Source organism: Perissodus microlepis, chromosome 12, assembly GCF_051167445.1.
Source record: "Perissodus microlepis isolate ML-2025 ecotype Zambia chromosome 12, ASM5116744v1, whole genome shotgun sequence".
NCBI classification, from domain to species: Eukaryota; Metazoa; Chordata; class Actinopteri; order Cichliformes; family Cichlidae; genus Perissodus; species Perissodus microlepis.
This window is the reverse complement of record NC_140472.1, coordinates 16,050,406-16,077,484: the sequence shown is the minus strand read 5'-3', so window position 1 is coordinate 16,077,484 and position 27,079 is coordinate 16,050,406. Positions and strand designations below refer to the sequence as shown.

The 27,079-nt window shown below is 39.9% G+C and overlaps 1 protein-coding gene across 1 annotated transcript in view; it reads right to left on the bottom strand.

The window, feature by feature from the left end:
- Positions 1-20,878, bottom strand: part of LOC146376022 (uncharacterized) — a 31,174-nt gene extending 10,296 nt beyond the window's left edge. The window contains exons 1-4 of the mRNA XM_084945981.1: positions 20,489-20,878; positions 3,300-3,355; positions 3,019-3,131; positions 1,837-1,911 (exon numbers count right to left, since the gene is read on the bottom strand). Coding sequence (XP_084802107.1) covers positions 1,837-1,911; positions 3,019-3,131; positions 3,300-3,355; positions 20,489-20,580 — 336 coding nt within the window. The 5' untranslated portion in view covers positions 20,581-20,878. The remainder of the gene's footprint in view (positions 1-1,836; positions 1,912-3,018; positions 3,132-3,299; positions 3,356-20,488) is intronic.
- Between the last annotated feature and the right edge of the window lie 6,201 nt (positions 20,879-27,079).

Sequence of the window (27,079 nt, the reverse complement as noted above, 5' to 3'; positions counted from 1 at the left end):
GATGACAACAACTAAAGTGCTGAAGGTAGCCATGATTTTAAAAAAGAACAAGCTATTGCATCCCCAGATGTTATCACCCATCCAATCTGTATATATTTATAGATCATTTCCATGGTTTTGTTTTCCATGTCACTGCAAGGTCAAGTACGGATCAGAAATAAGAGAGCTGTTTAGACTATAGCATCTGGTTAATGTAGGCATTTAGCAGGCGAGGGAGTGACTTTTTGTGTATCAATATTTCAGCTACTGATTTGTTAAAATAAAACAATTCTCAAAGACCAATATCAGGTAGCCTTTGAGTCTCCAGTATATTGCATAATCATAATTACACATCGAATCAGTTTTTTTGGACATGGAACAGAACAGCGCCTGTGATAGATACTGGGGTCATTTGTGATCCTTAAAAGATTTGTCTCCACATATGAGCTGTTAATAATATTAAATCATCGACTGCACTGTACATTGGCTATAAATAAAGACAGCTTAAGTCTGAATATAAATACTTTGACAAATAATTTTTAAGGTTCACTACACAGCAACTCCAATACAACACAAGCCGGAAACACACCAGTGTGTTTGACGGTTTTTCGTAAGCTGTCTTGATACTAGTGAGATCATCACCTGTACTGTAAATTATGCCATAAGTGAGCATTTTAGTATGTGTGGGAAAACTGATTAAAGATGTTTGCATGAACAAAAGACAGTTTTGCATAGTCATGTATGATCACCGCGTACTTATTGTATACGTCTATTGTATGAGGTCAAATTAGAATAAATTGTTTCTCTTCTTTTTTGCATTCTACATTAGCAGTAGTGACCACAGGGTACTTACACAGTCCAGCTTATTAATGAGCGTGTTTGTGTGTGTTGGCTAAGTTTAGAAGCCTCATTTGTCCCACAGCTCACATAAGGAGAAGTGATTTTCTTCATTCCCCTTAACTTCCACCATGAAATCATGTTTCTATGATTATGAAATCACACAAGAAATTCTGATCAAAGAAGCCTCACACAAGACTCAGAGAGGGGATAGTGGGCTTTCAACTGGTTTCTTATAAAATCCAAGGCCCCACATTCATTGTTTTAAAAAAAGAGACAAAAACAACAACAACAAACATTCCACAGATGCTCCTACAGTCAACTGGGTAATGCCTTTATATGGAAAGTGGTAAACCTAGGGGTCGGTTCAATCCTTTCTACTCACTGACACACAAAATAAACACTGTTTGAGGGGCACAGACAGGGGAATCGTCAGCAGTGATGGACAGTTTTTGTCATATGCTGTAAACACACCTGAATCCTAAAAATATGCACATGCAGCTGAATCCTAGAAATATACAGTTCTCTTTTCTCTGGTCCATCTGCTTCCTGTCTATCTTACCACTACTTGACTTTGGCATGGGACTTGTGGGCGGTACCACCAACAACAGAATTTTAAACAAAACTTAGCAATCTCACCCTGAACCAACAAACCAGTAGGGCAGGAAGGGGTCTGAGGACAGGAAACTCTCAAAACAATACTAAGCAAACTACAAAGTGTAAATATAGAGTTTGAGGGTACACGGTCTAGAATTCAGGGACAAAGATTATAGGAATGTATAAAACACATTTTTCACTATCATTTTGGAATTTCACAGGAAATTAAACAGAATCTAAATGAACAGAAAGAGTAACAGAAACTGCAAGTGTTTTTTGCACGGCACTACCGCCGGGTCTAAACGGTCCTTGCACAGATGGAATTATTTCCTCTTAAATGAAGCCAAACAAAAACACAAATGACTGGATTTACTTTAGCAAACCCGAAGGCCATTGTCAAGTTCACATTCTTATGTACTGCACCTTAAAGAAGTTCTTGAGGGCTGGAATGTGGGTGGCACATTCTGTTCTCCTGTAGTCATCGACATTTTGGCCAACCTGCATACAAACAGGATGTAGACACTTAGACTGATATCACAGATCTCTCTTAGAAGACTAAAAAAAGACATGAGGGAAACAGGCTGGGAAACAACAGGATTCAAACGATGTCATGAGGCTAGCATCTGAAGACTGATCATCTTGAAAAGTGTTTAGTATCGTCATGCCAACATCTAATAAGTTCTCAAAGGGATTTAAAAAAACCAACTTGTCAATAAGTGCGTGTCTGAAAGAACAGGATTTCTCCAAATTATTTGAATTGAATTATTCCATTGTGAGGAAAACTATCAACAATTGTGTATATTTGTGTATTTAGTGACTATTTGTGTAGAACTAGAAGTCTAAGCAAAGTCAGTCTAAATTTAAAACAACGGTCTCTGAAAAAAACCAAAATTTGAACTCAGGATCTCCAGGTAGCCTGAGCTGCATGTGTTTACAGTCAGAAAGAAATTGCACAAATTTGATCCGCATGGGAAGTGTACCAGAATAAACAAAAGTTTGCAGATGAACATACAATCAAAGAGCAGGCCTTTTGGAATGAAGTGCTCCTGACAGCTGGAAAGACAAATCAAAGACAGTAACAGTGGACATGTTTGGAGCAGAACAAAGGCAGCGTTTCTTTAGGGAAGAGCTATATACCACTATACCACTTCAAGCACCAGATACAACGGTGGTGAAAATATTATGGTTTCGGGTTGCGTCTTTGACACTTAGGTCCTCTGCTCGCCTTGTAATTCACTAATTTTTCCACTGCACTAAGACATTTTCAAAGCTTTTCTTCCAAATTTCATGTAAGCCTCTGAAAACAGAGTGCTGAATGTGAATAAGCCAGGAATATTTCGGGTTTCTCCAGAATACTTTATAAGTTAATAAGGCCTACGCTTCTGTATCTGACCACAACAACATGTGAAACCCCTTATCTCAGAGCTGCAAAATGACCCAGCTGCCTCCAAATTAATTTAAGTCTGTGAGTCCTTGTGTTTGAAGCGTACCTGCCGTTTTCATGGCAAAGAATGCAAGTGTGTTTGAGTAATTCGAGCTGGTATTTGTGTCATGATAGGCGAATGCTTACACAAGTTAAGCCCCGTGAGCCCGTCTGCTACTCACCCAGCTGATCAGCACGATCCGGGGGGCTCCTGTCTCTACACTTCCGACTTTGCACAGTCCATATTGAGGCTTTGAGATGTGAAACTTAGCAGCCAGCTCTGCCACACCACCCGCTGTTAGGAAAGAGACAGATGCAGGGTGAGGGAACAAAGGGATATTGATGTGCAAATACGCTGCACTTTCTTTTTATATATCAACTTCTTTCAAGCCCAAGCAGGGGAGCAAACAAGCTTTTTTGTGGTCTTATGAAGGTAAATGATAAAAATAAGAGTCCACTTTACCTCCTGAGTCAGCCAGTTTGAGGTTGTTTGTGACTCCATCATATGCAAATAATGCCCTGTGAACATACAAACACACACAGGTCAAGATGCAAACAATAGCATGATTTCTGTGTATGCAAGCCCAAAGCCAAATGTTTTCCTGCGCATACCAGTGCTTTGTCTGAAAAACAACAAGCTTCCTTGCTGTGCAGAAGCACTATTACACCGACAAAAATAAATTCTTTTCAACTGTGACACACGTGCTCGCTCACTTTGTTCTGTCTCCCTTCCTGCTCTTGTTCACCAAAGACCCTTACAGCACAGAGATAAAACAGCACGGCACATTGTAACACAATAAGCTGCATTCACAGCATTTTCCTCATCGATGGACATTGTGATCCTGATTGTGAAATAAACAGTGTGCACACCTATGGGGCTTTTATTTTTTGTTAAGTGTTTTGCAGGTGAAAACCTGCCCCACCGCACCCTTCAGTGAGAAGACTGTTGCTGTGGCAACTCGACAACTGATGATGTGTTTTCATGAGACCACTGAAAAACAACGGCTCAATTAAGAGCTTGGTGACTGATTTAAGATTAATACACACAATAAAAGTGCTTATATGTGGTTTGCTGCAAGAGGAAAATGTGTGACTTCATAAGAACCAAAACAACGAAATAAACCTTAAGGCAAGTTCATTTTGTCTGTACTGGATCTGAACCCCAAATGACACCATTATGCTATTTGAGAAGATGTGTTTCCTAAATAATCTCGATCCTTTTGCATGTTTGAAGCACATCTGTGTAAATGTGTACGTTAGAGTCTGTTGCTTAACAAGGCGGCCTGCAGAGAGAGAAACAGTCAAATCTTTAAAGGGCCTCATGTGCCTGTCTGTGTGCACAAGTATGTGTCTGACTGTGGGCCTGTGTAAAGGTTTCACTGTAGGACTCCTGGAGTCCAGAGAATAACATCTGGAGCTGGATTGCAAAAGGGCACAAGCAACGATTACAAAGGACCAAAGGTGAATGGCCTGTGTGTGTGTGTGTGTGTGTGTGTGTGCGTATGTGACAGGAGTCAGAAAAGTACTCTGTTTATAGTAACCATTGTCCATATGTAAATATGTAAGAAAAATTGTGTATGTTTCTGTTCTGTGTCCTGTGTACTGTTTGTTTGTATACGTGTCTTTCTGGCTGCTGTTACAACCAAATTTCCCCTTGTGGGACAATTAAAGGATTATTCTATTCTATTCTATTCTATTCTATTCTAAAAGCATCAGTATCGGTTTAAAATGTTTTGGTTGACTGTACAAAAGAGTACAAAACAGCTGTTTGGTATATGGATTGACAATGGTGCCAAATAACTCAGTTAGCATTTCTCATTCACTGTTATTTTTCCTGATACAACAAGTCTGCCTTTGTTCTTTCTCCCAGAAGAACAAAAAGCTTCAGTCAAAAGTCAGTCAGTATGTGTGTGCGCTGAGGACACAATAACCATACTGTGCAACCTACTGAGCAAGTTGCAAGCTGGCCGAGCGTGTGAGGAGACATGTTGCTGCTGCGCTTTCATTTTTTTTTTTTTTTATTGTTTTTGTAATGTTGGCAAATGTTTGTTTAATATCTATGATATCACCCTGCAAGTATTTGAAATCAGATTGCATAAGAATATAATGCAACTTATGGGAACATTCTCCCCCAGCTCCCCGGCACGAGCTCTGCATCACCTCAAGCACTTACTTACGTGTTTCGGGATTAGATTAGCCACAAAAACTGCAGCAACAACAATGCTGCTCTCTTTTATTAGTTTTAACAAGTCACCAAACCACATCCGTGGTCTTCTAACATTCCTAAAGGTTGCCATTCCCAAGCTGTCAAGGTCAAAAGTCAATGTGACTGTGAAGGAGTCTTAATTGCATGTGCAAATTTTCCACCCACAGGGAACAAGCTTGCTCACGAGGTACGCTGAGCTGAGGGACACTCTTTGTTCTGCCACAGCTTTCACTAAGATGGACTTTGCAAAGATCCTATTTTTCAGCAGCTTTCTCCCCAAATCTTTACCTAATCTCAATTTAGTGAAGCAATATTACAAAATCAAACACAATAAGTAAAGACCATCTTTTGTATCTATCCATCTATTGATACAGTTTTTGAGAAAGGCACAAATTACAGTCAGAAACTGATCACATAGGGTCTTCTTTGAGCAAGGTGACAGCAAATGTTCTACTGACTCAAAACAAATGATTTAGCATCAAAGGAAAACCTCGGTGAGGCCTACATATAGCTGTCATGTCCAAACCTTACACATTAAACCACTAAATGACTGCATGGACATATCAGTAGTTTTATGTAGTGAGCATGCTTTTTCCCAAACACAAGCTGAAGTCTTTTATCCTGTCTATCCTGGAAAGGTGTCCTCGACAATAAGACCAAAGTCGCTTTGGAGTCTTGCTTCACACCTGCTGTGCAATATTACATCATATGAAATTAAGATTCCCTCTATATGCCCATTTTTGTCTGCATCACATGATTGGGTATTTTAATGTAGTAATAGAAGTTTCAAAAGCGGTAAAGTTGTTCCCCTAATTAATAAAGCACACCCCTACCCCCTCACCAACTCGGCACGCACGCACGCACACACACACACACACACACACACACACACACACACACTGACTGACTGACTGACTGATGAGAAAAACAGACGCTCTTATGTCTGTACTCCAGCCCACTTCCAAACCAAGCCAGCTATGATCTCAGAGGAAGAGAAGAGAAGAGAAGAGAAGAGAAGAGAAGAGAAGAGAAGAGAAGAGAAGAGATACGTGAAAGGGCGGGAAAGGGGCCATCATGAAGGGCAATGGGGCGCAAAGTGGGAGAGAGTGAGAACAAGAAAAGAAAAGCCTAGAGCAATGATGTCATAATCTGAAACATCAACTCTTTAAAGTAATTAACAGTGGGAAATGAAATCTCAGCATCGTAGCCACAGCCAGTCACTCAACAAATAAACATCTGTTTTCAAAGTATTTAAAGAAATGTCAGTCTGGAAACAGGCACATGCACACAATGTACTGCAAGCCTGAGCCAGTAACAATAGAGAAGGTTTGTCTTGGCCTGCCAGCGCCCCTGTAATACCTCCAAACATGCTAAGCTCTACCATTTCAAGATCAACATCACAGAAGCAGATGATTGCGTACCCATGCTCTCCCCTCACCAGGCTAAACTCTGCAACAGCAGAGTGCTGCATTACACAGGAAACACTTGAACACAGCATACACGTTTCTCCTGTGCTGTAGATTCTGAAGAGATATTCTTTGATTGTTTTTGCTTCTATTTATTTTTTTATTTTATTTTTTAAGGGAATGCATATTATTGTGCTAGTCCTTTATTATAAAATAAAGAAGTACAGAAGTAAACCTATGAGAATATATTTATGGGCCCCAGAATCACCGATCATTTTTCATATTTTTTATTAACTTTGCCATCCGTCCTCACTCTATATATTCAGTTGATGTGTAACAATCTTTACCACTTTAAATTCATTATTCTGACCTTCACCTCTAGCAACTCTGCTTTATTCCTCCTATTTTAAATCTTGTAGTAAAACACACCTCGTTCACAAACTGAAGCAATATCTCATCTTCATTTTTCTCCCTCTGTGTCTCTCTGACAGCGGGTTCTTGTGAGCTCATAGGTCATTTATTCCTTCCATCTTTGCCAGTCGCTGAGATATGAGAGGGTTTTTTTTTTATTTTGCACACTGCTGATAAACTGGGTATGAAGAATAAGATATAAAAAAACAGATGAAATGCTGGGAGGATTCACAAGGATTAAGCTCTCCATCAACCATTACTTTGTGCCCCTTTCTCTCCCCAATGTATGGCACACATACACCAGCAACTCCCAGGTAAAGCTTATCGACAAATTTATAACTACTTAAGTCAAGTCTTGTAATTGCCTGTCTACTGTACCTAGGATTTAAATGCCTACTTTATGGATAATGTCTTTTTATTTCACATGACATATACTTGTCCTTCTGCTCCTCTCAGCTTCACAATTCCTTACTTTTGGCTCAAAGATGACCTGGCCTTCCAGTTCTATTTTTAGCTTGTCTCCCAGTCTACCACTACGTTTGCACTAGACTGGGGAGCTTGGAGACGTCCCCGCAGCACACGGCGCTCATTTCCTCTCTCCAAACATGGGCATAATAAGTCTAGTCAGACGTGATACTCATATAGTGACCACACAGCGACCCCAGTGGTGCACACATTCTTCCGTCTGCACTGCAGAGACACATGGAGGTTTATGGGAAGGGTTTCAGGAAATCTGACTAAGAGAGAGGAAGTAACGGAATAAAGCCAAGTATTTGTCTGGCTTGTAAGAGTCCTACAGACTGGTATGGTGTGACCTAAGTGATGTATCCTGAGTGAAAAATGTTGCATGCTAACCCACAGAGAGCACACATACTTTCAATTAAGTTGTACAAGTGTGTGCATATGTCAATGAAAACAGCTTCATCAGAAGCTCCACTACTTTACGCACCGTCTAGAGTACCTAGTTTCGCAGCAGTCCCTTATTAATAACATGCATAAAACAATGTTGCTGAGTCATGGTTTTATATGAACTCTTCTAAGCACTTAAATCTCCAGATGACCCAGATTCATTCAGAAAAAAAGTATCAGAAAGAATGAAGGCGAACGAGATGAAAATTTAGTGCATTTTGAAAAAGAGGTAAGATAAAAATGAATGTTGCAAAGCAAATGAGACGGGAAAAGTCTTGGTCCTCATATTTATGGATTCAGGCAGTCTACAGAGAATTACTGTAATCCTTTCAAAGCAAGCAGCAAGGTCCTTTAATTGGAGCTGTTTAACAGTAGAGGACTGAAACATGTCACTAAAGACTAACCCCCTAAAATACACCTGCTTTGTGTCTGTGTAATCTGATGTCTCCAACCTATTTTGTCCTTCATACAGTTTAAATGAGCATTTCAGATAAAAGCGTGTAGTCTGGATGAGGTCTTTTATTTTGAATGTTGACCGGATTCTCTTTGCTGTTCCCGTGCCTAACGTCCTGCCCTCCTTACCTACTCTGTAAAAAAAAGTTACAATAAACTGGAGTAATGATCATGATAAGACAAATTTAATACAGATATTTGAATGTGCAGTACTTTGTAGTCTTGAGTCACACTTTTTTTATAGTTTGCTAAAAAAAAATTTTTTTTAGCAATTTATTGACATGTTCAAACATACAACATAGTTTATCAATCAAAAACATTTGTACAAGTCTAATGAGCTTTAAGTAGTCTTCAGGAATAGACCTCCAGGCTTCTCGAAGGACATTCAAAGCTCTTCTTTGGATGTTGGCTGCTTTTTGTACTCTTCTCTGTCAAACTGATCCTGCACTGCTTCAACAGTGTTGTGGTCCGGGCTCCGGAGAGGCCAGTTCATGTCTAATATTGTTGTTGTGAGCTATTCTGGGTTTTTTTTTTCGCCAAGTATGATTTAACTGCTTCTTTCTCATTCTGAAAAATGAAGCTGTTGCCAGCCTGATGTTTTCCAGATGATATTTTATGGTGGATCCAAATCTGATGGTACTTTTCTACATTCATAATTTAATCAATTGTAACAAGATGCCCAATGCTAACGACTGAAATGAAGCCCGAAACTACGACAGAGCTTCCACTGTGTCACTGTGTGTGTTTTAAAGATGGCTGCAGACACTCACTGTTGAACCTGTTAAACAGTGACAACTTTTAAACCACAAACTTCAAATTTCATCACTCTATAAGATCTGCTGCTACTAATTTTCCATCTTTTCTTGTGTAATTTGGCACACCTCAACCAGCCTTTGATAAAGAACATTTCTGATGAGGCTTCAGTGAACAGTATATGGATCAACTGAAACACTGGATGTATTTCTCAGTTGCTGTATCAGGTATTTACAGATTTTTTTTCATGTTTTTTAAGGATATGATTTTCAGATACTGTTCATCTCCTTTTTTGGTCCTTCATTTGTCAGTTTCCTAATTTTTTGAATGAGATCATACACATCATACCAGAATATGCCAGGTTTTCAGCTAATAGCTCTTTGGAAATCACCTTAGTGGTGCAAAATTATTATTTTATGTTTGTCAAACTGTGTTATCTTTGGCATTTTCATAGCTTCAACTAAGAGAAAAGACAAACCACTGCCTCTTTTTCCCCGCAGGTCAGTGATTTAACAAACAAAACACTCTTGTGAAAACTGTCAGGTACAATGCTTCGCTGAAAATGAGTGGAAAAGCAGCCAAACAAAATTTCCAAAGAAAAACTCTGAAAGACCTTCAGAAAACCTGGAGAACTGTTGCTCAAGGCCACTTTAAAAATTACAAGGAAGTCTGGTTCCTTGGAAGATACATACAAAGAAATCAAGGGTGGCTCATGATTTTTGCACAGCCATGTATTGTTCATTGCAACATAATGTTGATACGTTGATGAAGCCAAGAGGCAAAAAAGCTGAAAATAACCACAAAAAAAGTTTTTTGCAATGATGGGGGTGAAATCTTATTTCAACAAGCCAGGTACCCTCTAGCAGTTCTGTGGTTTATTAAGTAGGGTGTAATATCCTGCTGCTGTCATTTCTGATGAAGTTAATACTTAACTATACCTTTCCAAATGAGATCAGACTGAAGTACTGCCAAATACAAAGAGAAGTGTATAGCTATGTGTGAGAGTAACTGAAACCATACTGTCATCATAAAACATATGTTGTCAGACTTTAGACCAGCATATAATGTCTGGTCTATTACCAGTATACTACTGTGTCAGACATAAAGCTGGCTCTGAAGAGGCCCAGCTATGACGTGATGGTGATGTCTTGCCAAGACTTTTGACCTAATAATAAAACCATGCCCAAGTCCCAATCAGCAGCATAGTCAAGCAGACCAGATGCCAAAGTGGATATATAGTCAGACAACACTTCACATACAGTAGAAAAAAATACCTTTCTAGGATGTCCTGTGAAGCAAAAAGTCTTTAATGTTTTAGCATAAAACCCTTTTTCACTGGCATTTTCCAGTTAAACAATGAAAACTATACAAGCTACTGAAACAATGCACAAAATTAATGATAATGAACTAATTAGTGATAAACTGCAAACAAAAAATGAATTCAGCTGCCTGCAATAATCCTTCCATGTTGACAGTAAATAGAAGCAAATGTTGCCTTTTGCTCTACCAATTCTGTTTAATGTGAAGCTGTGAAATATACTGTATCATAAACCATCATTAATGCTGAATTTATGAAATTAAACAACTGTCCCACGGGAAGCATTCCTTCAAAGCATGAGGTCAAGAGCAAATATGAAAAATAAATGGAAAATCTTGACCTCTGCAATGAGCACATCCAGTGGTTTTGTTGTGTCATGTGGTGCATTTTATTAGCATGGAATGGGTGACTGCAAATCAATGCAAAGTTTTATTTCTCAGTGATTACGAATCTTTATCCTGTAATGATTGCTCTCTTCTGGGATACGCAGCGCCCCAAATTAAAATGAGACAAAGAGTCACTAAATGTTTGATGATCGATCATTAACTGCCAATGTTTTTTTTAATTTTCTGCTTGTTGAAAATATTTTAAAGGTCTCACTGAAAGCTACCAATAAACCTGCACGACTCCAGAGCTAATTGCTGCAAAGACCACTGTTCACTTAGAGTGGTTGAAATACTTAAAAAACCTTATCAGTTTGGCTACGGATAGGACAAGGTCACATTTTCATGCTTGCATCGTCTTTTCTTAAATATTGTGATTTCTTCATGCAGGCACTGCTTAGGCAGCACAAAGAAGCCTGTAGTTTTTCCACCTTAAGCAAATATCACTTACATTGTTTTGCATTTCTGGTAGGGTAATGCTCACACTAAAGATGCCTCGTGTTTCCTCCCCTTTCAAGGACAATTTTGAAGCATAAACACTCGCCTGTATGACCCATAAGAGTTTCTCAGATCCACCCTGTGAGTAACGCTGACTGATCTGTATAATACTTGACAGGGTGGAGAAAATATCAGACTCCCCTGGAGACTATTACAGACCACTAAAGCTATTTGGCCTAGAGAATATGGTAAATCCAAGAGAAATGACAGAGGCGACGGATGGCAAAATTATAAGAAAGGACTGCAAGTGTAGCTAAACATAATGTAAAATCTTTGGCGAACAAACAACAGATCGCATACAATATCAGGCAGAGGGGGTGAGGGAGAGACTGAAAGGAATGCTGCAAGGAGGAGGGGAGGGGGTTTAAAAAATCTGCTCTCAGCAAAACACGGAGCCAGAGAAGTTTAGAAAACGACAAACTAAACAAATAAGCAATTAAATCACTGCCAAGGACCAGTGAGAAAAAAAGAAAAAGCAGCCCTCCCTGTCGTAAATGGAAAATATCGGGGGTGCAGACAAAGAGACCAAGATAAACAAATATTATGCTGCCATGTAGTAAGTGTCAATCAAGGTCCTGAGACAGCAATCTTGCAACAAATGCAGACAAAACACAAGATTAACGCTAACACTACAAAATGACACAGGCGGCCAGCAGCGCGCACTATAAGATCAAGCGATCAACACCTGGTTTCACGTTACAGCCTTCAGTTAATCTACAGATAGCATTAGCCAGTTATGTTGCAAGCAGAGGCTGCACACATTTACTACCATCATGCGATAGTGCACGTCGCACTAGCAAAGAACGCAACCTGGAGCAGCTCAGGTTTGAAAGAGATTCACAGAAACGCGGTAGCTTTTCCCAAAGCCAAACAGCATGCATTGATTCAGCAGGGAGGAAACAGTCTAGAGTGGAAACAAACAAAAACTATTTTAAGTTATATTACCGTTTGAATAAAACTTAATATAACTCCCTCTATACTTTTATTTTTACTCAACAACACAGCAGCACTTAAGCTAAAAACAAGAGAAGATGGATACAAGAAGTTCAGTGTCGTGACGGTGGGAGCTTAAAGAGGGACGGGGCCACACGGTGGAGAGTTATATTCTGGTTGGAGAAGAGACACTCAGAGATGGGTTCACACTGGGGAAAACGATGAAAAGCACTAGGGGATACACAAAAGTGTAAATGGGTAGGTTAAGAAGGGCGCCTTCAACAATGGCGCACAATGGGAAGCAGTCAAAGTGTATTGGAGGTTTCCAAGGGGGCAGTTGGAGTATGTGGTTAATGGAGGGAAGAGTTTTGATGAAAGTAATACTGCGAGTTGTTGCGAGTCTATATGGGGTAAATCGTTATGACTCTGGAAGGTATATAGTTTATTCGGAGAGGAGAAGAGAGGAGAGCAAAAAATCTTCTAAAATCACGGTCCACTGGGATCACTCTGGCATTTCCTGCCAAAACTGTCCAACAGCACCACACAGGCACACACGTACACAACACACACACACACATGTAAGCATCCTCCCTTCTCTACATTACAGTTATTACAGGCTCATTGAAAACATGATGGCATCTCATCTTCAAGCATTTCCTTCAGTTAAACAAAGCAAACTCTCAAGTATTAAATACCCACTTGGAGCTCATTTAGCCCGTCCTCTCTGTATCTTCTCTTAATGCTTTGATCTTATTCTCATTGCTCTTCACCCCTCCACCTGTCCTCTTATCTTTTCTCCACTCTATTGCCTCTTTAAGTTTTATAATTTGATGGCTCTGCTTTTCAAAAGAGTCTCATCCAGACCACCCTTCAGGGCTGATCGTCCATCTGCTGCAACTCTTGCTCCTTCCTCTCACATACTGTCCTTTATTTTCTTTTAACTTTACCTCATTCATTTGCAGTCCCTTCCCATCCTGCTTAGTCCCTCTTCACTCACCTCCCTCAATTCATTCACTCTCAGCAAACAACCTAGCTTTCCCACCAGGGTCGTCAGGACAACAGAGCCCCCCCCCCAACTTTCCACAAGGACGCACAGCTCAATCTCACCGCCAGCAAGTGAACAAACAGGGCAGGAGAAAGGAAAATAGAGTTCCCAGTCAAAGTCTTGCATTCTGTGTTGCTGCGAAATGCTAACATTTAACCCACACAATGCCATCACTATAAACAGGGAGCGCTTTTGTAACTGTGGTAAAGTAGGAGCAGTTGCTTGAACAAGTCGGCAAGCACAGCTCATGAAACCTGACAGTGTGACTGTAGGAATGAGAGCCCAGTGTGTCTTCATTAAACCTGTTTAATGTTGTTCTGTGTGTATATGCATTTGCATGTGTCAGAGGAAAAAAGAATGATGCTTTACTCCTTGATGTGGCATAAAAAGCCTAGCTACTGTTGGAGTTACTACTAATGAATGAATAGTTACAGTTCTGTGCCTCTCAGTGTTGTGTGTAAAGTTAGAAAACAGTTCATAAAGAAGTTCAGTTTAGAGATAATCATGAACTAATCACTACCTAGTTACTCGATAATATAGTATCTCCTATGTGGTTATTTTAATCATCTACTATAAAGTCCTGAATCAAGGTACTAATGAACACCTTTTCCGGATTAGATCCTTACTGGTCTGTTTCTAACCGAATAAAGATTTGTGTGGTAACCAACCTTTAACTAATAACCTGCACAATTAATCGCTATTATTTCCTTTCTCTTCCTTAATAAAGAATATTTGAATGCAAAATCATGTATTATAGCAGGCATAGTTTAATTAAAAAAATTACAAGGTATAATAAGTAATAATATGTAACTCATTAGAATCAATATGGACCTAGACTTTTATGGCTTTAGAAAGTCTAGGCCACACTGGGAAACTTCATAGTTCTCTTCAGACCTGGTGAGGTGAGTAATTTAAGTGCAGAGAGGATATTCCTTGTAAGAAGTTAAGACTCAGGGGTGGAGTGGGTTAAGAAGAGGGCATCTGTATACTGTGTAAAGCCAAAAGTCAATACTGACTCATTTTTAGCTTGTACGAAGAACATGCATATACCTGTGCTTATTTGGTAGGTGGTGCTTAGAACAGAAAAGACAAAGAGGAACGCTGCCAGAGGAGGGCTGTCTATTTCGAAATTCTGTTTTGTGTGTGTGTGTGTGTGTTTGTGCACTTGGTAGTTACTTTCTGGGACAGCCACTCTGCAAGCCTGAAGTGAAAATGGATGGATGGATGGTTGGATGGATGGATGGATGGCATACTTAAAAGCAAGGCAGGATAACATCAAAAACAATCACAGATAATAAGAGCCTGTCAGTAACAAAACCATGTGGACGGTTGCCCTTCTACAATTGTTTTTGCGATAATTTAGACCCAAAATTATGGGAAGAGCGGCACCAGGGTTATTGTTTTAAATAATTCCATTTCCTTTAAGAGGAAAAATTACAATAGGGACTTTGTAACCGTCTGACACTGCTTGTCGTGTTGTGCTTGGCACACTCAAGTCAATGAGCCACAGGAACATGACAAAATGTCTCTCTGTGCACTTTGTTTTGCAAGATCCTAGACCAAAGCAATGAACACATTCTTACTTTTTAAAGAAGAACAGTTCTTTTTAGATATTACTTCAGATCATACAAACAGGATAATTTTCTTTTTGCTTTTTATTTCTCCAATAAGGCTCTGTAGGGGTGAATTTTTCTTTGCCTTCCTGCTTAGACCATCCTTAGTAGTTGAGGAAAACCATGTGGAAGCCCATCAGTTCTTTCAGCACTTCTCAATATAAGCATTGCAACATTATAATAGTTAGGTTACTCACATATCTTTAATTCTACTATATGACTGTGATTATACTTGTGAGTTGTGGTATATCACATCATTGCTTACACATACCCCTAAAAGTCCATCGGTTGGCTTAGGACACACACGCCACACTCTGTATTCATTCTCGTCCCAATGTTTGAAGAAACACTAAAATACAGATGTCTTTAGACAGCTATCTGACACGCCCTTGAAAATAATACCCTGGCTATGTGCGAGGCCCATTAGCTGAACAGGCAGTCCTCCCTGATGTTGCTTCCATTTATCATAACATGTGCATGAAAAAAAATCACACTTCCACAAAGTTTTTCAGCAGAGTCCTGAAGACTGATTTTTTTTATTGTTTTATATCCTGAAGATATAAAACAATAAGTCATTTGTTGCCCCCACTGCTGTAGGCACAGAAAAGGACAGAGCTCCACTGGAAACAATGGGTGAAATGATGTGAGACACTTGAATGAACAAAAGGAGAATTTGAAAGAAAGGTCAGTTGTAAAGTAGGACTGACAAAATACTTTGAGAGCTTTGTTTACCATGATCTTAATACCAAACCTTTGCTGCAACGGAAAGAAAATCTGTGGGATACAATTTCTTTTATTAAGGTGAGAACTCTTTACATTGTTCACAACTGACACCTGAAACCAAAATGAATGGCACGACAGTACCTTGAAGTTGTGAAACATTAATTACCAACATTTTCCATTTTCTGTGGGGCAGCTACGAGTCGCACTTCCAAACAAACAACAGTTTGCACACTCAGAGACCCAAACATGTGAGGCCAAACAGGCAGAATACACACATCCAGTGTCACGGTGTGTAGTCATGTCTCACCATGGCTAAACCCTACCATTACCCTGCAGCTTTGTCTCAGACCCTAGATGAATCTAAACAACATTTAAGGGAGAAGAAAGCAGTTGTTTAGTGATAACTGCTCAAATCATCCCCTAAGTTCATCTAAACAGGGATACATACAACAGCCATTATAGCTATCATTGTCATCATCTCCAAACATGCCACCCACAAACTTGCTCACACAAGCAAGCGACACAAACTGAGGGTACTGCTCTGCAGAAGCTTCAGCCTACACAGTGCAGTGGAATTGTTTGTTTTTCTAACAAGACAGGAAATTCTGTTGGAATAACGTTAAACAAAAAACTGATAAGTATGTGCCCCAACAGATCACATGTGTGTATGATCTTTGTCCTAATGTCACACAAAAAGCACTTCACTGGCTCCAGTTGTGCTCTGATCAGCTTATGTTAGTGTTCAAGTGTCGCCCACATGGAACCCACTGGATTGGGCCAAGTTGTAGTCTTAGTGTTAAAGGAAAAATAAGTGACAGGATGTGGGTTTCTTTTGATAAGATTCATGCCTCTATGTCACAAATAAAGCTACTCCAAGGTACGGTACAGGTCGCTGTGACAAAGATTATACTGTCACGGTCCAGTGTACTCACCTCTGATGTCCTATTTACAGTACGCTGCTATTTATATTTTAGATCAATGTGCCTTGTGTCAGTGAGCCTGGAAGCAACTGTGCAACTTTTGAAGGCTCATCCTGAACAGTGAAAGGAAAGGGAACCAATCAGACTGCTTGGGTTCCTTCTGTGGGATTTTACAGTAAGGTGACCAGCAGGTATTATTTCAACATAGAAGGGCGTGAGGTAACGTTGCACAATGGCATGTGTGTATGAAAAGCTTGAACTGCTGTGTTTTAGGGGGGTTTTGACAGGTGGGTCACTGTGGATAATTCAGGAACTGAACAAAAAGCAGAACATGTACAAGGAAGTTTAAGCAGGGATTAGCTTCCTGATAACAGTGTTAACTGTACTTTATTACTATTTACAGGCAGAAGAACCGAAGTGTGCATGTTCACACACATGCAGCCCTACAACACAGGTGTACTTCATCTAGAAAGTAACTTAAGACTCAGGGACTGTTTAGGTGTCAGTTAATCATGCATGAGCCTGTGGAACTTTTGAAGCAACGCAAAAAGCCTATGTTGCCATAAAGGTAGTCCAAGTTATCATCAATAGGAGAATCCCTTCACAGGAGATTAGAGGCCTGGAGAGGAGGGATAATGTGTTGCTAAATGTAAATGGCTGATGCTGATTTCCTACATTCCCACTGACTTTTGAAATCTTATTAAAGAAATGGTAAATGGACTGCTACTTATACAGCACTTTTTTTTCTAATCCATTTGAACGCTCAAAGCGCTTTCTTGCTACAATGCTCATTCACTTATTCACACTTTTTCTATGCTTACGAGCTTTTAACCTGACATCCACATAATCATACTCCAGATGATGCATCAGGGGCAACTCAGGGTTCAGTATCTTGCCTGAGGATAGCTTGACATGTAATCACAGGCTAGAGGAGCTAGGCATTATTAGAGTACTATCCTACTACTACATACTGCCCCAAAGTAGCAATACAAAGAAAATGATTAATGTAACAATAAGTAATATTCATTTAACAATTTACAAGCAGCAAAAACAGCACGCCAATTACAATTTGGGAGGTTTTCCTGACGAAACTGGATGCCTTTAAATAATAAACGTCACTTGTGGCGAATTTCTATTTCAAAGCAACAATGCTGAAACCTAACACCTGTAATTCTGTGACCATTAACATTTGATGACAGATCGCCTGGCTGTTACACTTCTGCCAAAAACCAGATCACAAATGAAGGTATTACATCACTCAACAATAAGTCATTTCAAACCAAAGAGGGAATTTTTTTAGCAGCTTAGGAACAATTCCATACCACCTTAATGACAAATATCTCTTTAATGAATGTAAATATTGGATTATCTATAACTAGAAAAACAATCAAGAATCAGCCAAGATTGACTGCTGAATGTGCTAAGCACAATGACTCAGTTACTATGTCACTCTCAATGCTATTTATGCAGCACATTTAATTTCATGAAAATTCAATGTATTTTCCATAACAGATAAAAACATAAAAAACAACTACTACAATGAACTCAGGTGTTTACTTTATGTGTCACTACCTAGCTGCAGTCATCCCCTGCAAGAGAATTAAGTGTGATCTGCAATAATAATGTTGATAAAAAAAAACAACAACAATGTGTTAATCTTGCCCAGGGCCACAGATGTCTAGATATAGCCCACACTTTTTCTGATGAAAACACTCCACAACTTCATATGAATTCCTATCTTACATGATTTGCGTGGCTGAAACAAAACCATAAACATTATTTTACCTCCTGCTTGCATTCCGAGTTGCTAGAACAACAACTTTGTGTTGTACAACATGAAAAGCAAAGGTTAGTTATGTAAATTAGGACTTCTTACAATTCATAAGATTGCACTGTTGTATTATAAAAATAGATCTGAACTATTTTCTTTTATTTCTTCCTTTTAAAACTCATGCAAACACAGCTTCTAAGTAACACAATTGGTAGTCTTGAGTGGTCCAGGAGACTAAGCACAGACCTCCAAGGCTGTTTGTTGAACAGAGAAGTCTGAATGATGGATGCATTGAAATTGCCCGTCTTTTCTTCGGAGTCTCGCCCACAAAGGGTCTGTTTCCCATTCAGGACACAAGGTCATTAGATAATACACATGAGGATCGCAAGGCCACACAGTGGGGCGGGATCATTCAGCACAACAAGCCTCCGCAAAAACTTATTGACGCCTTAACTCAAGTAGTCTCTGCAGGAAGTATATGCCCATCCAGAAACAAATATACTGACATGAAAGCTCACATACACATTGAAATTTCACAGACGGTTACACATGCACAAGGATGGGCTCAATAGTTTGACAGTGGGAATCATGACATCATCATGTTCCCCTCCCACCTCGCTATTCAGTCACAGCAGAATTATTTATCCTTTGAAAGTGGGTAAAATGAATGCTTAGGAATGCCCTTTTCTTTCTTTCTTTTTTCTATTTTTCCTCTGTTGTAATCACAGGCATATGCATCTGTACATGTTTGTAGAATTGTTTTAGGCACCTGGTTGGCAGAGACCCAATCAAGATTTTGTTATTCAGCGAAGCTGTGGGGGAAATGCCCTCAAATGAGGAACTGCTGGTTCAGTGAAGTGTCAGCATGTAGCAGTTACCATGGGACAAAAAGTTATTCTGAACATGGAAACTTTGAGAGGTTTGCCAAAATTAAGAAAGAGTGGAAACTGAGCAAGTTATGCTCTGGATGGGGAAAAGTGTTTCCACTCCATTCGTGAAGCTGTCAGGTTTCAGCTTGTCATGGTTAACTCAAAGCGCTCTGAAACTCATTTCCTGAGTGGTGTTGTTAGTTCCAAATTGAAGCCAGGAAGAACGTAGGAAGAAAGTGGGCGGGGGAGAGAGGTTTGAGGCAGAGGGAGATGAAGCAGGGATGGACCAAGTCTGTCCTCTACTTCCACTTGGGCACATGCTCGAGCTGGGGCCTTGGATTTTTTTTTCTTCGTCAAAGTGAGTGGATGTTTGCATCGTGTGTGTGCATGTATTTAATTTTAACTTCACTGAGTATAGCCTGCAACAACATGCTCATATCAGAGGATTACAAAATGCACAAGCACACACACGATGTGCATGAAATTTAAAAAAACAAAAAACAAAGAGGAAGGGGAGTACACAATAAGACTGACACTATTTGTAAAAGAAGGGTAGATCACTATAGTGACAGATCAGCCAAACCCTATGGCAAAAACACGGAATGAGTCAAGTGTCAGATGCTCAGGTTACATGGGCATGATCTCAGTCCAGTCTTAGAACCTAATAAATGTATTTCTTTCTTTGTTCATTAGTCTGTTAAATAATCTAAAAACTAGATCTGACATTAAAAACAACTGATTAAATGAAACTTTCCTAAACTGTGAATTTAGGTTGAATATTGGTTCTTCATCTAGCTACACCCCCCGGCCAGTAAGATTTCTCCTAAAACTTTGTTAGTCATCTTCGCTATTGCTCTACATTAATAAGTCTCGTTGCTCATATGGAGTTACTCATGCATGCAGTGCTGCCTTTCAAATTAAGAGGCCTCTGCCTGAAAGACAGCCCATGTCAGGGATCAGCACATCTGCAGAAAGACGATCCGGCAAAGCCTCACAATTCCTGGGGGAGAATAGCAAAGTCATGGTGATCCAGGTGCCGCGCACCGAGCCACACCAGCAGCCTGGCGTGCGTAATGAACGGCAATTAAAAGTGAGTGCATCCCTTTGGCAATAAACCACCCTACGTGCACAGGACTTGCAAATACATAGCAGGCTGTGAGCTATCTCTGTGTTGGCCACCTCCATATCCGTCACTGGATTAGCTTAAATCTGCCCTCTTCTTACGCAAGAGACTGTTTTCCATCTTACGCGCATGGAAAACAAGATGGAGAGCATGAAAGTTTGATTAAAGTTGCGAACTTTACTTGAATTTCTGACCGCGTTATAAAAAATATCAACGCTAACAGAACAACAAAGTCGGAGCTCGGTCTGCTCTTATGAAAAAGGATAAACTCAGGTGTGGCTGGCAGATGCAGATTTGTGTAAAAGCAATATGTGTTACCAGCTCGTGGAAGAACGGGGGTTGAGGATGTCCTCTTTGGCCGTGAACAGCGACAGGCTGTAGGTATCAAGGTTGACCGTTCGCTTGCTCATTGTGGCAAAAGTTTCCAGACCACTCCCGCAGCTTCTCTGTTCACGGGTCCCGATGCGTCTCGGGGTGGGGATTAGAGTATTTTCTGGAGAACAGTCGCAGCAGGAAACTGGGGTTCGGCCGAAAGAAAACTGCAGCAAATGTGTCCAGGTTCATTCAATGTGGCCCTTTTAGGTCCAAAAGGAGCGATCCGTGCAGCCGCTGCGCACTCACAGCGTGGAGGAGACTGGGACTGCACACGGTCTTTGTGCAGCTGGTTAAGAATACGTTTTTATGGGGAGCGCCCCACCTCCTGTTAAGAGAGTGGAAAGCCTAATGACTTCACTAGCTGGTCACTTGGAAGAAAAAGTGTGCAGCAGAGGAACACGGCCACTGAGCTGCACTGTTCGCGAAACAAAGAGACGTTTTCATTTCCCAAGTTAATAACTGGGCAACTTGACGAAATTTATTACTTAACTGATGGACCACAACTTGAGGCAATTCAATAAATATAATTATTTTGTTCTAATTGTCTTTTCTCCCTCACCATAATGTTTTTGATAGCAAAAATGGGAACAAAAACGAAACACAATGGGAATTTCTGATGTTTAGAGGGGCTATGGGAGAGTGCAGCAGCCTTGGATCTGTCACTCTCTCTTTGTCTCTGATTCTTGTGAATCGGACACCTGTGGTCCTTGGCAAACTCCGCAGAAGCATTTTACAGTGAAGGCAAACTCTCAATAAGCCAAAGAAGGAGCAATTTCATGGGAGCCAAGTGTGAAGCAGGCTGTGCATTACACACACACAAAAAAGCAGAGGAGACTGTTTCAGTATTTAGCTGCTGGGGGCCTGTTCAGCTGCGGCTCAAACAGGGACGCACACACTCACATACACACATAAACTGTCCACGAGCTCGTAAATACACACACTGCCATGCATTCATGCACAGGCTCCCACATGCACACTTACACAAGCTGTGAACTCTAAGGCACTCCCTCTTAACATGCAAACACACAAATGGATGTGCACGCACACACATTCACACAGTGGTATTTGCCTTTGGGTCAGTGGCACAGGAGTTTAAGATCTTGGATTATGGGAATGTTCCTGAGCTCTTTAATTTACTTAGCAGTCATTCTTAAGTAATCCAGGACAGATGCAGAGGATAAAAGTCACAGGTTTTTATGTTCTGATGTGTCAGGCTCAGGTTAGGTATGACCACATAAATTTCAACTTTGTGTCATGTTTCCCCCCCTAACATTTAGTATGCTTTGCAGTGTTATTCACTGCTAAGGTTAGACCTGGAATGGCTGAGTAATCCTTTTGAGAATATGAACTGACACAGTCACTGCTATCACTGATGAAAAAACTTCCTTGTAAGGCAAAATGTTTCCATTTTCATCTCCTCTTGGGGTATAAACTTTGCTTTACAGTCAGAGAAGCAGTTAATAGGTCTATAACATTAAGCATATAGATGAGAGACGACTGCACTCGTGTTTGATAGAGAATAGCTTTGTGATGTTGCCATCATTTGAATAAACGCTGAAGTACTGATACACATTAGATATGATACTTTTTAACTGTGAAATGTCACTCTGTCACTTTTTTTGAAATGATCTACCTACAAACCCTGCGTCTGGTAAGCCCACAGCAAGCAGCACACTCAAACTCAGCTTTTTTGGCTAGAATTTGCATGACACAAGGACAGGGGCCGTGACATTGCTATACCACTATTATTGTTACAACTTCCTGCTATTAGAGGCTCTCCTGCCCGTCCAGCCTTTCAACTCTTCAGTGTGGATGTGAACTGCAATGCTGTTATGCTCCAGTTCAGAAAACCTTGGCATTTCCTCTGCTTGGGTGCGGAGGCAGCTGTTGTTGGAGATGATTCTATGTCCAGTGGGGATTTGCATGTGTGTGTGTGTGTGTGTGTGTGTGTGCGTAACAGCTAATGGGGATTTTCTCTTCTTTTACTGAAACTTCTTATCCAGTTGTGACAGACCTTTTGTTCAGTTTCCTGCTTTCCTGACAAAGTTTAAACCCACTGGTTTCCTTAAACTAATAGTTTAAGTGTGAGTGACAAAGTGCTGAGTGGCCCAGTCACAAAAACATCCTCTATGAGTTTCTTACATTAGTCTTTAATTCAGAATCCACTCATGGATGTGTCTCTTTCTTTTGCGAAATCAGTGACTCTGCTTTTTAGTGGCAGAAATTTGTTTTGCTTTCTGTGTTATGCAATTATAAGCTAGTGGAAGAGTTCATTACACGTAGCCATGGATAGCTTCAAATCTCTCCTGGAGTGCATCAAGGCTTGCGTGGCAGGTTTATGCCTCCTTCGACCCGATGGACGGTGTGAAAAGGTCAGAGATGCATTTGGAGTGAAGGGGTCACAGCTTGAGCTTTTTTCCACCCGTTTTTTCTACACTTCAGGAGTAACATGTTTCGCATTAGCGGTGACGGAAGACTTTTAGAGGTAAGGACCTGCATGCCCACTCATGTGCGATAGCGTGCTGCCAGATTATTAGTGTCTGTACACTTGCAATGATTTTAAATCATCTGTTCATGTCATAAATACAGCCTTGTGTTGTAAATTTACTTTTATACAATAAGAGCTGCAGGCATGTCTCCAACCTTTTAACTTCCTTTTGCACTATATTTCATACAAGTCAGACCTTGCTGAATATGATCCTATTTTCCATGCAAATCATTAAGTGTATTAAGCTTGTTCATGCAAAGTCGTTTAAGAAGTCCGTCTTCTTCTCTGACAAATGCTTCACATCTTTAAAGGTTGTCTGATAAGTGTTCATCAGGCACTTATTATTTTTATTATTACAGCGGATCCACGACAATTTAGAATCTCTGTCTCACCTCTTCTTGCAATAGCAATGATCATTTCAGTATTTCATTTCAGTTTTGCTCATTTTTGATACTGAGGTGAACATAGGTGAGGCTCACGAATTGCAGTGATGAGTGGAACTGAGTAAAAGTTACACAGGTCATACTAAGTGATATGTCAGTGAGGCACATGCATATATCTAAAAGCTGAACTCCAACATGGTGTAACATGAAAAGATAAGTGAGGTTGATTCAGGTGCCTGGCGAGTTTTACGAGCTAAGTAAATGACTGAGCCAGGTAGAAGTTGGAAACAAAAGAAAAGATGGAGTGTTTTCAGCAAATGCACTTGTTGTTTGTCTGAGAAAAAGCAAGAATAGTAGAGCCAGAGCTCGGCATGTGTTCTGTGAATCTGGATGTCTTCTCTTTGGGCTTCAAGCTGAGGTCACTACTCAACTATGCGCCTTCACAACAACCTTGAGATATCTTTCCCCTGGGCTTCAGTGTGAACACAAATGTGTGCATGAATCTAAATGTCCATGCAAGTGTTTTGTTCAGTTCTAAATCACATTGTCACTTTTGCAAAGGCTTAAAACAAGCGATTTTCCATATTGACCTGCTATTTTCTCTTTACTTTGTCTCACTAGGAATAAGATTCAGACTTCTTCATCGGTTCAACATTACCTTACTTAACTGAAATACAGCACTGTGCAAAAATCATGTACCACAGCTTATTTCTTTCATTTTGCAATGCAGAAATTTAATAAGACGTGTCTATGCATACATGAAAATATGGTCTAAATGAAGAAAAACAGAATTGATACAATTCTAACAAGTTTGAAAGTCAATGTTTGATATGACCACTTTTATTTTTCAACACAACTTGAACTCTGAGCTCTCGTGTAGTTTCTTTGAGAAGTGTTTGGGAATAGTTCTCCAGGCTGATGTTAATGAAGAATGGCTTCCTCAAAAATCCCCAAGAATGGCTTCTTGACACACGTCCTTCCAGCGAGACCATTTCACTGACCATACTTCAGTGAACAGCAGATGATTGAACTGAAGGGTTAGATGCAAGATGTCTACTGTGGAAACTGTTCATCTGCTGTACATATATATATTTATTAGGGCTGCTACTTCTTCTGTTGTCCTCATTTACCAAGATAGCCCAAATTTCTGGCTAATAGGTCTTTGTGAATCACCTTGTTAGTGCAAAAATGCAATTTTATTTCTCTGAACTTGAGGTGTCTTTTTGTCAAGTTGCTACTAACAAAATGCCCAAAGATACAATTTCACAGTGGTTGTTTGCTAAGTTGTCTGCTATCTGTGGACACAGAACTGGTTCATCCCTTGAGTCAGGTGTCTTTTCTCTCTTTGGATGATGCATAGATCATCAAAACAAACATTTTGGGACCAAAATCTAAAGAATCAACAGTGGCTTATGACTTTTGGACAGTACTGTATGTCAAGCCTAAACAAATGACAGGGCTTTGCAGGACTATATAGAGACCATACATTTGTGTTTAAAATTGATTTCCATGACTGCTTGCCGAAATAAAATAGCTCTTAAGTTCATCGACAGTGTGAGAATGATATAGGTTTCATGAAATTTGCTTTGAGAGGCCCTGATTTAAAAATGTGTTTAGGAATTTGGGAGGGGGTGGGAGTTTTGTCTAAGAAGCAGACCTTGGGGAGAACTAGACAAACATCATATAAATGAAACATACTCTGAGGAGGGCAAAATAAGGAATGTGCCATCACTCAATCATTGTAAGTAAATTAAGTACATTTGGTACTAAAGGTTTTCTGCATTAAAAAAAAACAAAATTGTAATATAATGTAAGTGAGATAATAATGTAAGTGTGTCATTGAATATTTAAAAGCTTAAAAGCCCCAACACCCACATTTGATTCACAATAGAACATAAAAACATATCAAATGTTTCCACTGATGCATTTTACTTTTTCGTGAAACATATTAGCAGCAACATGTCTCAAAGAAGTTGACAAGGGGTCAACAAAAGACTGAAAAAGTGAAGTCACTTGGCTGCAAACTTTAGACACAGTTTGCATATGCATATGATCAGTTTATAAAAGCGGAGATTTTGAACTTTGGTCCACTAGCAGTTGAGGTGAAGACCCAAGTCAATCAGTTTGTGCTCTTCTCCGCTGTACAACAAGGCATTGTGCTTTAAATACATCTCATCTTATCTGCTGCAAGAGAAGCCAAGGAAATGAGAGCCAGATGTGGTGATGTCAGCACACGTCTGTGACTCTAAAGTAGTGCTCAGTGATGCTGTGGTGCAAAAGCAGGGGCAAAGTTTGTGGGAAATATGAACACAGCCCACAGCTGACACGGCATAAAGGTCTGTAATCAGTGTTCAGATTGATGCTGGTGACCGTGGAGGTTGAGGTTGCTGCTACAAAAAGCTCATAAGTTCCTTCGTTTTATAAGAAGATGAAAGGAGAACTGATACACGTCATTGGCTGTTAAAATTTGTTGGTAGACAGCTTGACTGGTGAGTTTTAAAAGGCTGTGATTGTGACTTGCACGCACTCACGCAGGCACAGATCAGGATTGCAAATGGACGTGGAAATTTCGCTCCCTGCAATCACCGCGTCCTCTTGTCACGAAAGTTAAAGATCATCAGCCAAATCGCTAAACACGTTTCTGTGGCAGCCTCGAGTTTCTGTGGCTTACTGTGATCTCTAACCAGACGTTATTAAAAACCTCAGCTCGCATCATCTTGATCTTGATGATGCTTGTTCAGGGGTCCGCTTAATGATAACTGCTGATTCAGTCTTTCTTTCATTGAACACTTTAAAGACACAAAATTGGATGTTGGACAAAATTTCAGGTATTTATTGGACTAAATTTAGCCGTGACATCATGAAGGCCTTGCTTCAGAAAGAGCTGGGATCAGCTGACACATGGAAGATTGTGCCAGAAACTCCAGACAGCAACCACATCTTTTTTTCTTGATTATAAAGTTTACGGCTCATTCGAGACACAAAACAATTTTATTGCTTTTCGGTTGACTTCTTTTTAACACATACCTGTTTCTTTTTGAGGTATTGTGTCTTCTTCTATTAAACCTGTGCATTTATTTCTTTCCACTAGGTGGCACATGTGCATCAAACTGACGTTCAAACAAAGCCAAAGATAATATAGAAAAGGTGAGAGAATGGCTTAAGGTTTGTTTTGTTTTGCTTTTTCAAATGTAATAATGCAAAATTCCTAGAATTTACTCTAGTGGTCATTTATCTATATCATAGCGCATTGGTTTTAAAATACAGGCAGGAAAGGTCTGAACACTTGGAAACAGAATAGTGGAACTCTGCTTCCTCAAAATAAAGCTTTACAGTGGGAACATCACATCACAGAAAAGTGGATAACCGTGTTACTCCAGCCCCAGCACTATTTATGTATTTAATAATACACTGGGCATCAGATTAGTTAATACTATGAGCACTATGACGTATTCCTCCTTGAAACCGATGATTGTAATATTTTTTTTTTTAAAAAAGGTAATCAAAAAATAATAAATTTAAAAAAACTTTAATTTAAAATGGTCATCAGTTTGTTTTCAAATGATATGTTTTTTTTATCACTCATTCTCATTTGAACTCTCACTGTTTAAATAAAGAACAGTGAGAGTGGTACCTATGGAACGCCAGGACTGCCATAATGAA